The sequence below is a fragment of the Rhincodon typus genome, chromosome 1, assembly GCF_021869965.1.
Source record: "Rhincodon typus isolate 14 chromosome 1, sRhiTyp1.1, whole genome shotgun sequence".
NCBI lineage: Eukaryota > Metazoa > Chordata > Chondrichthyes > Orectolobiformes > Rhincodontidae > Rhincodon > Rhincodon typus.
In genome coordinates this window covers 149,652,257-149,667,025 of record NC_063332.1, presented here as the reverse complement: position 1 = coordinate 149,667,025, position 14,769 = coordinate 149,652,257, and the positions used below count along the sequence as shown (strand labels likewise).

At 39.7% G+C, this 14,769-nt stretch overlaps 1 protein-coding gene across 3 annotated transcripts in view; it reads right to left on the bottom strand.

Moving 5' to 3' along the window:
• intu (inturned planar cell polarity protein) overlaps nt 1–14,769 on the bottom strand; it is a 120,300-nt gene that overhangs the window by 68,490 nt on the left and 37,041 nt on the right. For all 3 annotated transcript variants that reach the window (XM_048602488.1, XM_048602489.1, XM_048602487.1), the window contains exon 3: nt 9,464–9,549. In XM_048602488.1, coding sequence (XP_048458445.1) covers nt 9,464–9,549 — 86 coding nt within the window. The remainder of the gene's footprint in view (nt 1–9,463; nt 9,550–14,769) is intronic.

Sequence of the window (14,769 nt, the reverse complement as noted above, 5' to 3'; positions counted from 1 at the left end):
ACAACATTGATAAATACTAACTACTCAGGACAGCAACTCAAAAGGAAAAATGGACAATTTCTTTGTCTGTTAAAGAACATTAAAATATTTCTGTGCTTCCAGAACAGGGAGAAGCACTTTACACAAGGGGAAACTTTGAGATTCTATACCCTCACTTGTAGGGAATGCCAGCTAGCTGTAGATATAAATTGCAACCCTGAAAACTACAACTCTTAACTGAAGTACTGAATTCTTCTCCTTATGCAGTCCATCAGGATCATAGGTGACTTGCTTCACAATGGTTCAATGGGTTCAGAGACAGCTGATAAGTCCAATGTGTGATCTGCAGACTCTGCCACATAAAGGTCAGGAGGTTTTGAAGTGTCGGATAGATGAGTTGTTTGGAGGTTTGTGTGTTTTTTTTTTAAAATGATGTTTCAAATTTGCCACTGCTCACCAAGTCTTGTGGAGTGTTTAGTACCTTTCTGGTCACAAGCCGGGGATTCCCAATTCGACAGGGATTGTTTGACCTCTTCTCTGATACTTTGATCACTGCCATTTTGATGTCATCCCTAAAGTGCTTCCATTGTCCTCCTGAGAGTCTCCTGCTGTAATCAAGTTCTGAGCAGAGCAATTGCATCAGGAGTCTGGTATCAGGTATACAAAAATCTGGAATTACCAATTTACTCTCCTCTTAATTGTTGCCATATTCATTAAAAAAAAGTGGGTGGGGACAGCAAGAGAGTGGAGTGAGCACAGAATGTGAGGTCCCATTGGAATCAGATGAGCAACGGCTAAATAAAGGAAATTAAGGAAGTTGAAACTGAAGAAAACAATGGTTTACATCTGATACCTACCCCCCAGAAGGGGTGATAGGAAAAGTCAAATTCTGAGGTAACTGAAAACAAAAGTAACGAGCATTATATACACACACACACACACACACACACACACACACACACATATATATATATATAAATTGATTTTCCACGGACACAGTTAGTAAGTATGCAAGAATATCAATCCATCCAAGCTGCAATTCAGCAAGTCAGCAAGGACTTTGTGGGCTTTTATAATCTGTAATCAAAGGATTTACCTCAACTGCATTTATTAAATATTGCTCTTAGAATGTAAAAAGAGCAAAAACTGAAAATGCATACAAACATTCGAGAATAAGATGGATGTGTGTGGGGGTGGGGGGGACAAAATACCCAAATTTTAAACATTTATTCATTTTTGTGACATCAAGTGACATTGCAGATCATTACAAAATGTGGGTTTGCTGGGGATGTATACTTTGGTTTAATAGTGGGTAGCTCTCTAAAGTGGACTGATGGGAACCTTGGGGTTTTCTGTACCATGTGTCATGGAAAGTTTGCACAAAAACGAATAAATGTTTAAAATTTGGGCATTTTGTTTTGCACCCACCCCCTCCTCCACCACATATCCATGTTATTCTAGAATGTTTGTATGCATTTTCAGGCTTTGCTGTTTTTACATTCTAAGAGCAATATTCACTCTATCGACTTTGCACTCATCAAACATATCAAGAACAAGTTCAGGACAAAGGCAAGGCTCTTTCAGCAGTACACTTGGGTTCTGTTTAACTACTGTTACACTTTCCTGTCTCTGACCACTTACCAATCCTGAACCACTGCCTAACTTAAACAGACAACATAAGTTCACCAGAGCAATGCAAAATTGGAAATTACAATTATGAAGAGACCCGAGATGAGCCATGTGTCCTCTAATGCGTCACAATGCTTCCTACGTTCTAAAAGAGACAACAGAACTGCTGGAATTATAAAGATGCTTCATATTTAATACTGCTTTCAGGACTTACGTTTTGAAAGATTGCGGGACAAGAATTTCTTTCGAGTTTTGTGGATCTACCTGGAGAGTTTTTTTTTTAAAAACAAAAGGGTCGTTGAAAGTTCATTGCAGCTGTTGGAGGTTTTTTTTCACAAACACTAGGCTTCCCAGTGGTGATAGCTGCATCCTTAGCTGTTGATCCTGCTGGGGCTGTTCTGAATAGTAACCAGTTCGGACAAGATCTTGTTCTATCTTGTTTAGTTGGTAGAAGCCTGCTAAAAACATGCAGAATAGGAGGAAAGCCTTCTGAAAACAATCTGGTTGGAGGGAACCTGCTAAAAACAAGCTGGAGTGAGAGGAAAGTGACCAAAAGAACAATTCAAGATTTATATTTTCTGAGTAAGCTGTGTGTGCAAGACTTCAGAGACAACTGTGGATAATTAATAACTTAACCATATTACTAACAACACAAACCAGAACATTCTACACTGTATCATTTTGCTTTTAACCCATCAGCCAAGGTGTTTATTTGGTTTCAGATGCTAATCTCTGCAAAGAAATGTTTTCTTCAAGACAGTGTGCATGCATATTCAGTGTGTGTATGCCTGGACATGTATTTTAGAGATATTTTAAGGGAAATGGTTTTATACTTCCATATTACTCATTGTGTATACTAACCAATTATTGCCTCTTTACTGAATAAGTGTTGTTTTGATGAAAAGTAGTGCCTGTTACAAAACCTGCTTCATAGATCTTTTCATCTAAAACATCTGAATAAGGTACTTAATTGATCATTTTGGTAGCTGGAGAAAGTATTTTATTTTGTATTCTATTATTGGGATAGAAAATCAAATGAGATTAGCCTTCCTGTCACTGAATTTGCAACAGTGAAATTAATCACCTTCTAAATTGCTCACTAGTTCCTAAGCAAACTTTACAAATGATGGATCTTAGACATCAAGTTTACATCTTAAACAAAATTAACCATTTATTATTAATAATGTAACTTTAGCAGAACACAGATAAAATAATCTAATTAATATCTATGATCTAAGCCCAACCTTCATTGAATACAGACCTCTCAATTCTCACACTGACAGACAGATATACACAATTAAGGGCTAACTCAAAAAAGAAAATAAAATCACAATTTGCTAGCTTGATAACTTCTTCGACAATGAATACCAGGCCTTCATGAAATCATTTGACAATGAGTTGTATTACAGACACAAAAGGACTGTATATCCTGCTTAAATTACAAAGACACCAGTCAATGTAAACAGATACCACAGATCTCTGGAGACGTTTACTTATTTCTTGCAGATTGGTTTTTTTTCTCAGAACTTTCAACAAGTTGGTAACAAGTTGGACAGTAACTAGAGAGAGCAAAACCAAAAATCCGCTTCCCAGTCCAGCAGCTTATAAAGCTCAATGCCTCCTGCTCAAAAACCCAGACAGAGCCAATTCACTCTTTGTTTTCACTTCCTTTTTCAACTTTCTCTCTGGGTGGCTGGTTAGCACCAGTCCTCCCTTGACTAGCTAATTCAACATGCAACTGGCTGTCAGTCCCTGAACATAACAAGACCTCACTATTGAATCGTCTACAGCATCCTCAGAACAGCAATTAACCTGTATTATCTTTCCAGGCCAATTCCTAACAACAAACATCAGTCTTTTGCTTTCTTTTTAAAACAAACTGCAGTTCAAAGTTCTATATTCAATTCTCAATTGCAACTCACATTTCCAAATCAAAAATGAGAAAAATAAAGGAAAAATAGTGATGGTCTCAACAGCTGCAACCCTTTGAGTAATGAGACTCCTTTAGTCTTGGTCAGAATAAAAGGATAAAACAAAGTTGGCAAGTTTTGTTTTAAAAGCAAAAAGACGTATGAAGGATTTTGCATACAGCAGAAAAGGAAATACTATTTCTTCTAGTTGGCAATCAGATACAGTTGGTTGTCAATTTACTCAGATCACTAGGACAGCGAGGTAAGAAGTTAGAAGAAATTTCTTTTTGTAGAAAGCTACTGGACAAATTGAGGCAATGGTATTGCATATTTGAAGAGAAAATATTAGAAATAATTAAGCAGAAGATACAGAAACAACAAGTCATCAGAAGGTTAGCTTTTGATTACATTCAGAAAGAGATGGCATTGTCAAGAGTGGTTCAATGGTTTCCTCAGTTAAGGTTCTCTTCAGAGATTAAGAAGCCTAGTTAAATCAGTTTATGGAAGACACAGCTTGAACACATATAAAAGAATTGATATAGATGTTCATCACAACTGCAGCAATGCAATGCAAGGTGTTTTTTTTGGGGAAATCAATGGTGCAGTGGCTGCAAGGAAAAATCAAACGCAGAAATCAGCATTGACAAAAAAGAAACCCAGCAATATAGTAATTTTTCATTTAAAGTTGTAGTTGCATTCCTGAAAAGAGTAACTTTAAGTAAACCAGTTAAATGAATAGATTTTCCCATTAAATCCAATATAAAAGCTACAGTTAAGTTCTTGGTGTTTTAAAGGTCATCTGTCATAATTTGAGCACCTCTGTGGTTTTAGAGTAGTTTTGTATATTTTACAATGCATTGTTAATGCCGTACCATGCAGGAAATCAAGTCCTGCTACTCCCGGATTCGTCACAGAGTTAAAGATTTTATACAAGTACACAAAATTCCCTAATTTACCTGATTTTCATATTCAGATTGACTCTGTACCAAACAAGAACTTATTTCAAGTAAATAGACTCTAGTTACAGGTAAACAATTATGAACTGTCAGCATATAACTCTACTAGTTCAAACTCTAGTATATTTATAAACTCCTCTTTACATGCATACAGATAGACAGGGAAAGAAATGGTGCTATGGGCAGTGGGAAAGACTGGGAAGGCAGCTGAGTGGTCCTGAGATAATTCTTATCATTGTTGTACTGGTCAAAATGCTGCTTCTGGTCATTCTTCTCTGATGCTTTCATTGGTTTACAAGAGGCGCAAGGTGGCTGGTTCAATTCATTTGCATATCCTTCAGGTTCTACACTCACTTGCACATGGCAAGTAATCCAGAGATTGCTACGTTTAAAGTCCTGCTTGCTAGCTTTCTACCTAGCTCCCTAAACTCTGACTGCAGGGCCATATCCCCCTTCCTACCTAAATCTTCGGTATCAATGAGTACCACAACCTCTGGTTGTTCACCCTCCCTCAGAAGAATGTCCAGTAGCTGCTCTGTGACATCCTTGACCCTGGCAGTGGTGAAGCTACATACCATCCTGAAGTTATGTTGGTGGCCACAGAAATGCCCATCCTATCGACTAACTAGTCAGGGCTGGCAGCTGGTTGGATTTTGAATCAGTCAATCAAGGGAGGACCAGTGATAACCAATCAACCATGGAGACATTGATTGAAAAGAAAAGAAGAGAGAACCAGTTTTGACTGGGTTTTTGCAGGAGGAGTTTGATTTTTTTTTAATTTCCAGAGACTGCTGTTGTGTTTTAATCTCTCTCTTCTAGTTTTCTAAACAGTTATCGAATTGTTGACTTTTGAGAAAAGAATCCCAGTCTGTAAATAATAAGTAAATACTTCTAGGAGTCTGCTGAAACTGTTTGAATTAACCAGTGACTTTGGGATTCAAACAAAATATACAGTTCTGCCTGCCTACGAATAATCCTTTGCCCAATGATTTCATGAAGGCCTGGTATCCATTGTTTGACACTGTTTACTGTTCTGGCAAATTCCAATTACTTTATTTTCCTTTCAATTTATCCTTTAACTATCTCTGTCTGCCTCTGTAAAACTAAGGGTTATGATCAACAAAGATTGGGCATACATCATAGATATTCATTAAATTATCTTGTTTATCTTTGTTCTGTTAAAGTTACATTATCAGTCATAAATTATTAATTTTTGTATAAGTTGTAAACTTGGTGTCCAAAATCTGTTATTGGTAAAGTCTGGTTAGGAACTATTGGGCAATTTGATGGGTCACTGAATATTTTAATTTTACTGATTTGCAAATCTAATGATAGTGAGGTTGATTTGGTTTTGTTGGCTATCCCTGTTTTGTAACAAAAGGGATTTAAACTAACCTACAGGGGTATGGGAAGCAAGAGAGAACAGTAGAGAACACCAGGGTTTGCAAGATACTTGGGGATAAAGATGGTATTAGCATAGAGGACAGCAAATTAATCGGTAAAGTCACAGTAAGGGACAAAGAAATGAAGTTATAAACAGAGTTAATGTACGTACATGCAAGGAGTATAGTAAATAAGGTTGGGTTAACAGAAGGTTAAGGTTAACAGAACTGGCTCATGGAAGAGAATGAGTGGATGTTATATGTTCCTGGGCTTTCTTCACGAAAGATAGAAAAAGGAGCAAAGGAGGAGGGGTAGTATTATCGGTTAAGGAGTATATTGCAGTGTTGGAGAAAGAGGATGTCCAAGTTTCAAGGACAGAATCATTTTAGCTAGAGCTAAAGGAATAAAAAGGGTACAATTACATAAGCAGCAAAGGTTACAATCAAGCACAATGAACTGGAAACCTAACATTTTGTTACCCTGGGTGACATTTCCACTTTGGTACTAAGACCATCGAAAGGCAATGTAACATTAGGGGTACAGGAGCAGACAGACTTTGGTGTATATATGTACAGATCATTGAGGTGGCAGGACAGAAAGAGTGATAAATAAAGCATATAGTATCATTGGCTTTATTAATGGGGCATAGGGCAAGGAAGTGATGTTGAACCTGGATAAGACACTTATTAGATCTCAGCTGGAGAACTGTGCCCATTATGGGTGTCACATGATACAACAGATGCAAATACATTGGAGAGACTGCAGAAGCAATTTACAAGGATGGTTCCAGGAATGAGAAACTTCAGTTATGAGTATAAAATAAAACCCTGGTTAGACCACACTTGGAATATTGTGTTCAGTTCTGGTCACCTTATTATAGGAAAGATGTGGAAACTTTAGAGATGGTGCAGAGGAGATTTACCAGGATGCTGCCTGGACTGGAGGGCAGGTCTTATGAGGAAAGGTTGAGGGAGCTAGGGCTTTTTTCATTGGAGTGAAGAAGAATGAGAGGTAACTTGATAGAGGTGTACAAGATGATGAGAGCATATATACAGTGGTAGTCAGAGACTTTTTCCCAGGGCAGAAATGACAATTACGAGGGGGCATAATTTTAAGGTGATTGAAGGAAGGTACAGGGGAGATGTCAGAGGCAGGTTCTTTACACAGAGGGTGGTGGGCGTGTGGAATGCGCTGCCGGCAGTGGTAGTGGAGTCAGATACTTTAGAGACTTTTAAGCGACTCTTGGATAGACACATGGATGATAGTATAATGTAGGGTATGCAGGATAGTTTGATCTTAGTAGGATAATAGGTCGGCACAACATCGTGGGCCGAAGGGCCTGTACTGTTCCATGTTCTATGTTCTATGAGTACAGATTGAAGAAATTGGGACAGTCCTCCTTGGAGAAAAGAAAGCTAAAAGGAGATTTGATAGAGGTTTCCAACATCATGAGCAGTAGTTAGGGGAATGCTGCTTGTGCTTGTAAAAGGAACAATGAGGCACATAGATATAAAGTGATGTGCAAAAGAAACAAGATTGATGTGAGAAATTCATTTCATACAGCAAGTAGTTAAGGTATGAAATGCACTGCCTAGAAGTGTGGTGAAGCCAGGTTCAACTGAGCCATTCGAGAGGGCATTGGATGATTATTTGAATGTGAACAGTGTACAGATGTACAGGAAAAAGCTGGAGATTGGCATCAGGAAATACTGCTTGTTTGAAGAACAGGTGCAGGCATGATGGGCCGAATGGCTTCTTTCTGTGTCCTGTCAATTCTGTGATTCTATAGCAACTGAGCAGTTTTTCTTCTTGTTAATTAGATTTTGAAAAAGAATGTATCATGAAACCAACACAGAAGCGGAATTTACTCAAATCATACATGTATTCAAATCATCAAATAGGATGCTTGTCCTTTTACATGTCGTTACTACTTATTTATCAAAATAAATGGTTAATCTGGGATGGAACACAGCATTGGTATGCCACTGCAATGAACCACAAAGGCAGTAAGATGCAAACTATTCAATTATAATTTTTAACCTTAGTAGTCTTATGGTCAGGTGAGGAAGAGTGAATCAGCTCCCCTCTTTCCAATCTTCTCGGTCGCTGAAACAAAGATTTTGAGATCTTTTTAGGAGAAGGCCGTGTCTCTCTCTAATAAAAATGCAGTTACCCAATGTCTTTGTACCAGTAAGAAGCCAATTAAACAGCTTCACTGGGCTCAAGAAAGAGCAATATTAAAGAATCCTAGCAAAACTGGAGTAAAGAGGACAGGGAAAACTCTCCATAGGTTGGATTCATGCCTGGCATAAAAGAAGATGGGTTGTCATTGTTAGAGGACAATCATCATAGCCGCAGGGTATCACTATAGGTTTCCAATATAGTGTCGTAGACACAACCATTTCAGTTGCTTCATCAATAACTTTCCCTCCATCATTACGTTAAAAGTGCAGATGCTCGTTGATGAGTACGCAATTTTCAGTACCACTTGTGACTCCTTCGATACCAAAGCAATCCATGTCCAGATGCATGGACAACATCCACGCTTGGGATGATAAATGACAAACAACATTCACGCACACAAGTGCCAGGAAATGCCAGAAAGTACCTTTCTTTTCCTCTCTATTTCTCTTTCTGTAACTAATGGCATTAAATTCACCCTGTCTAATTTACAGTTAATTTACATGTGGTTTTCTGTTATTCCCCAGCTTATATTTTGATCCATAATGAGATTGGTTAAGGAAATGCATAGATCCTTGCCCTGTTCATTTAGGGTCCAGATACCTGTTTAACTTGCTGCAACACTATCATTTGGCACTTTCTGTAACCTATTACCAAAATATTTGCAAACCTAAACATGCATTGGCAAGTCTCATTGACGGAAGGTGATGCTGGAAGTCCTTGCGCAACAAAATCTGAACCATTAACCTTTAAATCTTAGAATACAGTAGCTGGTATTTAAAAAAAAGTGTGGTTTCAGAGTCGATCCATTCCGCTGCTAACTACTTGAACTTATGGCCTGGACCGGACTGTTTCAGCTGCAAGGCTCATGGCCTGCAAGTTTACATGGAGATCTCCTCCAAAAGCAAGTATGCATGTTTTCGTTTGATCAGGGTCAGAAATGGGTTTCCGATCCTGATCAGAAGATCTGAGCCTCTATTCTTACTTAATCAACATTTTATCACCATTGGGAACAGCTTTAATGGTGGCCAGCAATGACCATTAAATTCAATAGAAACAATGATTACAAAAAAATCAGCAATGCAAGAAGCCTGCAGTGATCACCGGAATAACAAACAAATGAAACAACATTCTCAAAATGCCGGTATCACAATTATAAAATGTCACTGAGGTAATTCTCTGGTTTCACCACTAGCCAAAATCTGGCTGATTGCATTACCTACCTAACTTTCATTCCAATGATTTCAATATAATGAAAACAGGCAGGTTACATAATGGACAGTCCTATTCAACAGATTTCCAACAATTTTGTGAAGACAAATATTTAATCAGAATGGGCTGCTGAAACCAAAGCGAAATAATGCAAAATAGTTTCCATGACAAAGTACATTATTTCAACGTAAATGAGAAGGATCATAAACATACCTGCATTGGACCTGGAATACATGATAAAACCCGCTCAATGTTCTCAGTGGTTACTTCCACATCATTCACAGCAATTAGAACATCACCTAATGGCAGAATTCCAATGTTAGTACTTGTTAGAATAGCAACAGTTTAAACAAATTCACACAACTAAACAGTTGCTAATAGTACGCTTTAGGGTTAGGTGCATTGCAGTGGAGTCAATATTAGATTCTCACCTAAAATTCTGTACTGAACTCTCAATTCGAGTTAGATCGTTTTCAACCAAAAAGATTGATCGTTAATGATGTAATGATTTTTGAGATCAACAGTGTGAAAGAATCAAACTTTCTAAATGACCCAATAGAAATACCTAGTGGACAAGATTCCAATTCTTAAACTTTTTAGTATTAACAGTCAAAGCTAAAGTTAATATAGATGCCACATGAATTAATAGGCAAATTGCACTCTGTGGAAACTATAGAAATATGCCTTAAATAGCTGATTACAATAAAGATAGATTTCTCAGATTTCTTCAGTAGTCTCTTCACTATATGTATCTTTGTATCTGAGATTAATGGCAAAGTTCTGTTCTTGCCAGGTAGAGTTTCATTTGTTTTACTGATGAAGGATTTAAGTCTGGAGACATGTTCAAAAACAGTTTTACCATCCCAGAGTTCCATGGGTGTTATGTCCACCAGAAGACACACTTTCAGATCTTTCACAACATATGCTCTTGTAATCAGGCTTTCAGTCTCCTTCACCAGCTGTGTTGAAGGATTATTACTGCACAGACATGTCTGGGCCCATAAAGGATCGGGTGAATTCTAATCAAAAGGTTAGCATAGCACAAATATGTTTGGACAAGCACAGGAAGTAGGAGAACCCTGACCAAAAAAAGCTATTCTGTTGATTGTCTTGCAAAAATTTGGATGTAACCTCATATCATTAATGGATCATGTGAACTCTGAAATCTATTGTATTCTGATACAATAAACTATGCTGTAATCATTATTCTGGGAATCACAGGAGAGCTGTTGCTCTATCCTTTAGCTCCCCGGCATATACTTGAATAAAGAAGACCAAATAAAACATACCTCAAGCATCTGGACTGGGTTATTCCTGCTGCCACACAACAAATTGGCGTAGTCGGCAGGACATTTACATTTGGAAGGGAAAAAATGGATAAAGAATTGTGGATGATGATCTAACAGCTCTGATGCAGGGATAAGAGAGCACACAATTCATTTCACGCAGAGAAGGGCACGGCATAATGCTGGAGTGCAGGTCACACCATGAAGAAGCATGGGACCAAGAAGGGTTGATATAGCACTACGTGTATGTGAAACACAGGGGTTGATAGAACAGGTGAGAAAAGAGAGCTGTGATCCGGAGGACTTGCTGGAGGCTCTGCAGGCTTGGTGGAAGGGAAACTTAAAAGATCAAACCAACAAAGTATTCTTGTTCCTTTGTTGTCTGTATAAGCAACAACTAGAAAACAATTAGCGGCCACAAGAAACTTGCCACAAGGGGATGCCTGTTGCCACACAACAACAACCAGACAAAACTGACTGTGGAGGTTTAGATAAGGAAGCTGGGGAGTATGGACACCATGATGACATTTGGGAGGATTCCTTCTCCATATTGCCCATATTGTCATTGGCACTGGATTTTAAAGTCATCAAAATCTGAGGAGTTTCGGTTCTGACGAAGGGTCACTCGACCCGAAACATTAACTCTGATTTCTCTCTACAGATGCTGCCAGACTTGCTGAGCTCTCCTGTTTTTTGTTTTTCTGTTTTTGTCTCCGATTTACAGCATCCATGGTTCTTTCAGTTTTTACTTGGTAGCTCAGTATGGTTCAGAGGCTAAACTAGCCAAATCAGACTAACCTGGCTCACATGCTGATTTAAACCCCATTACTGACTATGACTCCTTTATCCTGGAGAAAAGCAGATACCCCAGTATCCTGCTCAGCCCGACAATATATATCATGAGAGGATTAACACCAGAAGCATGAGCAACCCACAGATTGGATTGCAGCAGGACTAATATGCCCCCTCCGGGGGTGCAAGTCTCCTCCATGGACTAAACAGCCAATACCTAATATGTAGGGAGGCACTAGAGTCAGTAGGGGAAATAGAACAGGAATTGTTGGCACAATGAGTAATCTGAGAAGCTGTCTAACTCATCCATTTGGCCAGTAAGGAAGCTGGACGGGTCTTACTACTTCAACGTAGATTATATAACCTTTAAGGAGGTGACCCCAAAGCAGCATCCCATTGCTGTTAATTGTACCATGATATTTAATGGCTTACGTCCAGAACACTGGATATACCGTCCTGGAAACTGCTAACTGATTCTTGGCCATACTCCGGGTTCTGGAAACTCAAGATTGGTTTGGCTTTGTGGTTGGATAGCATCAGTACTAGTGGAACTGTCTGCCCCAAGGATTCTTCAATAACCCAGCTATATTTCACAGGGCTATGGTGATAATATGGGGTCAAACATCAAGAAGAGGAGGGAACCTCTTGATTCAATATGTCGAATACTTGCTCCTGGCCTCTACAATGATAAAGAAGCGTGCTGGGACGTTATTAACCCTGTTGGAAGCATTAGTCCGGAACAGATTCAAGATTAGCTTAAAAAAGATCCGAGTGAGGGGACCTCAGGTATCCTACCAGGGGCATGAGAATTCATAAGGGAAATGCCTGAAACCCGGAAATGGGCCATTTGGGAGATGCCTTGACCCATGAATGTGAGGCGTATCCAGAAGATATGGAGTTATTTAACTGTTATGGGAAATTTGTTGAGGGATGCGCAGAAATGGATCCTCCCTTATAGTCCTTTATAAAGGGAGGGCACCCTGAAGAAAAAGTGGGAGCAGAACTGGAAGAGTCTTGTACCAAAATAAAGAAATCCCTTTTGAAAGCACCTGCATTAGGACTCTCACATCCTTGAAGACCTTTCACCTGTATATCCAATATGAAGAAAGGCATAAATGGGGCTAAACTGGCTCAGGACACGGCGACTAGATGCAGGCAGTAGCATACTTTTAAGCCAGTCACATACTGGGATGCATGGCATGTTGTGTAGCAGCCACAAACTGTGCTATGTGGGTGGTGAAGGCTTATGAACTACTCACAATGAATGGGAAAGTAGTTTTAAACACTGAATGTACTAGTATGCAGGGGGCGAATCAGGGACAGTATTTGAAAGTTGATGGGCAGCTTAGAAAGCCATATTACTATCCCAGGATGGGTCTGTATGAGTGATGTGGGACATAGGACATAACCCAGTTCAAGGAATGGTGGTAGGAGAAGAAATAACCCATGGGTGACTTTAGTGTTTAAACGAGGACCAGAAGGGGTAGCCCAGGTACCACTAAGTTAAAGAAATAAAGGGAGGCATAGAGAAAATTCTCATATCACAGTCCTAGTGGGAGTAGATTTAGGATTGGGGAATGAACGTAGCTTTTCAATCATAGGTAGGAAAGACATGTCACATCTTATTGGTACTACACAGTTGATTGGTAGAGAAGAAAAAAGTGCCCATTAGAGAAAGGAAGCTGCCAACTGGCTGAAGGAGATTAGGAGTAACTAAGAGATCCATGTATTAATGATAAGACTAGCTTCCTGCTGCCACTAGGGAAAGGAGTTAGGTATGTACAGATAATGTTAAGGAGGCATGGCTGTCCATCTTGGAGGTCTGACCAAACTACTGTACAGACACTAGCCATAAAATGGCCATACTGAAGATCAAGAGTTTTGGGTATGCCGGTGAGGACTGAAAACGGCTAATGACACAGACATGTTTGAGCAAACACAGGGAGAGCGAATTTTGACCAACACGTGAGGCATGCAACCAAGAACAGGGAGTAGGTGAACATGGACCAAAATATCTACAGTCAGCATTGCAGTCAAACAATCTACAAACAGTGTCAAAAAGTGGTGCAAGGTACGAGAAAGCAGCTGATTGGGTGAGTATTTATACTTTTTTTTATTGCTTATAGTTTGCAAGGTCTTTGCTTTGGCTTTATAATTTAAGCACAATAATGCAAAGGTCCAGAGAAGAAGGACCCTAGACTAATTATTATTATTTGAAGTTAAGGGCAATCTAAGACTTTAACTTAAAGGGGTAAGTCATGGAAGGAAAGCACAAGGCCGTGGTGTGTACCTCCTGCTCTATATGTTGGGCCTGCTCTAAAGTTGGGCACAGTTGGGTCCATGTGCAGAACATGTGCAGGAAAGGTCTCCAGCTGCAACACTTGAAAGCCGGAGTTTCAGAGCTGAAACGATGGCTGGGCGCACTCTGCAGCATCCATGAGGATAAGAGCACTGCGGATTGAACATACAAAGAGGTGGTCACTCCACAGGCTTAAACCCCACAGGAAGGGAGGGAACATATGTGACCACCAGGCACGGAAAGAGGACCAGATAACCAGTGTATGCACCCTGTGGACATTCCAAAGCAGATATACCAATTTGGATACTTTTGCAGGAATGGCCTCTCAGAGCAAAGTAGCAACAGCCAACTTTGTTGTATGGGATCCTAAAAGAACATTGGGAGTTAGGAAGCAAGCTTAAAAAAAGTACCTCAAAAAGGTAGTGATCTTGGGATCACTACCAGTGGCACATGCTAACTAGCGTAGCAATAGCAGGATCTCTCAGATGAACACATGGCTGGAGAAATAGTGCAAGGGTGAAAGTTTCAGATTCCTGGGACACTGGGACTAGACATGGTTTGTACTGCAGGGCAGTACCTGGTTCCTGAGGCATTCGTGGAGAAAGTGAAGTTGTTCGCGAGTAGTACTCGGTTGGTGAAAGTTTCCCCTTTGGCAGGCTACTTTGAGCATGTTGCGCCCGTAGGTATTTAAGGTTCTTGCGAAGATTTGCAGCTCGGGTTGTGGACGAGGTTGTTGGCTTGCTTCCCGAGGTGGCTGGTTATCATGTAGACGTTTCGTTACATTGCTACATAACATCATCAGATGTTACCCAAAGTATACAAACCAGGCATCCCCCTCAGACCCACTGTCTCCTTACCAGGCGCACCAACGCACAAACTGGCCAAGGACCTACAGAGAGTGAAACACCTGGTTGACAGATCACCCCACTCCATCCACTCAACCCAGGAATCCTTAACAAGCTCAAGATCATTAAAATCAACGACAATGATATTATGGTATCCTTTGACATCACAGCACTATTCACGTTCATTAACATATCACTAGCCAAAGAAACACTTGCCACCTTACTGGATATAGCAGGAACACTGACTCCAAACAGCTCCATCAGCAAGGACAACATACTCAGATTCCTGGACATATG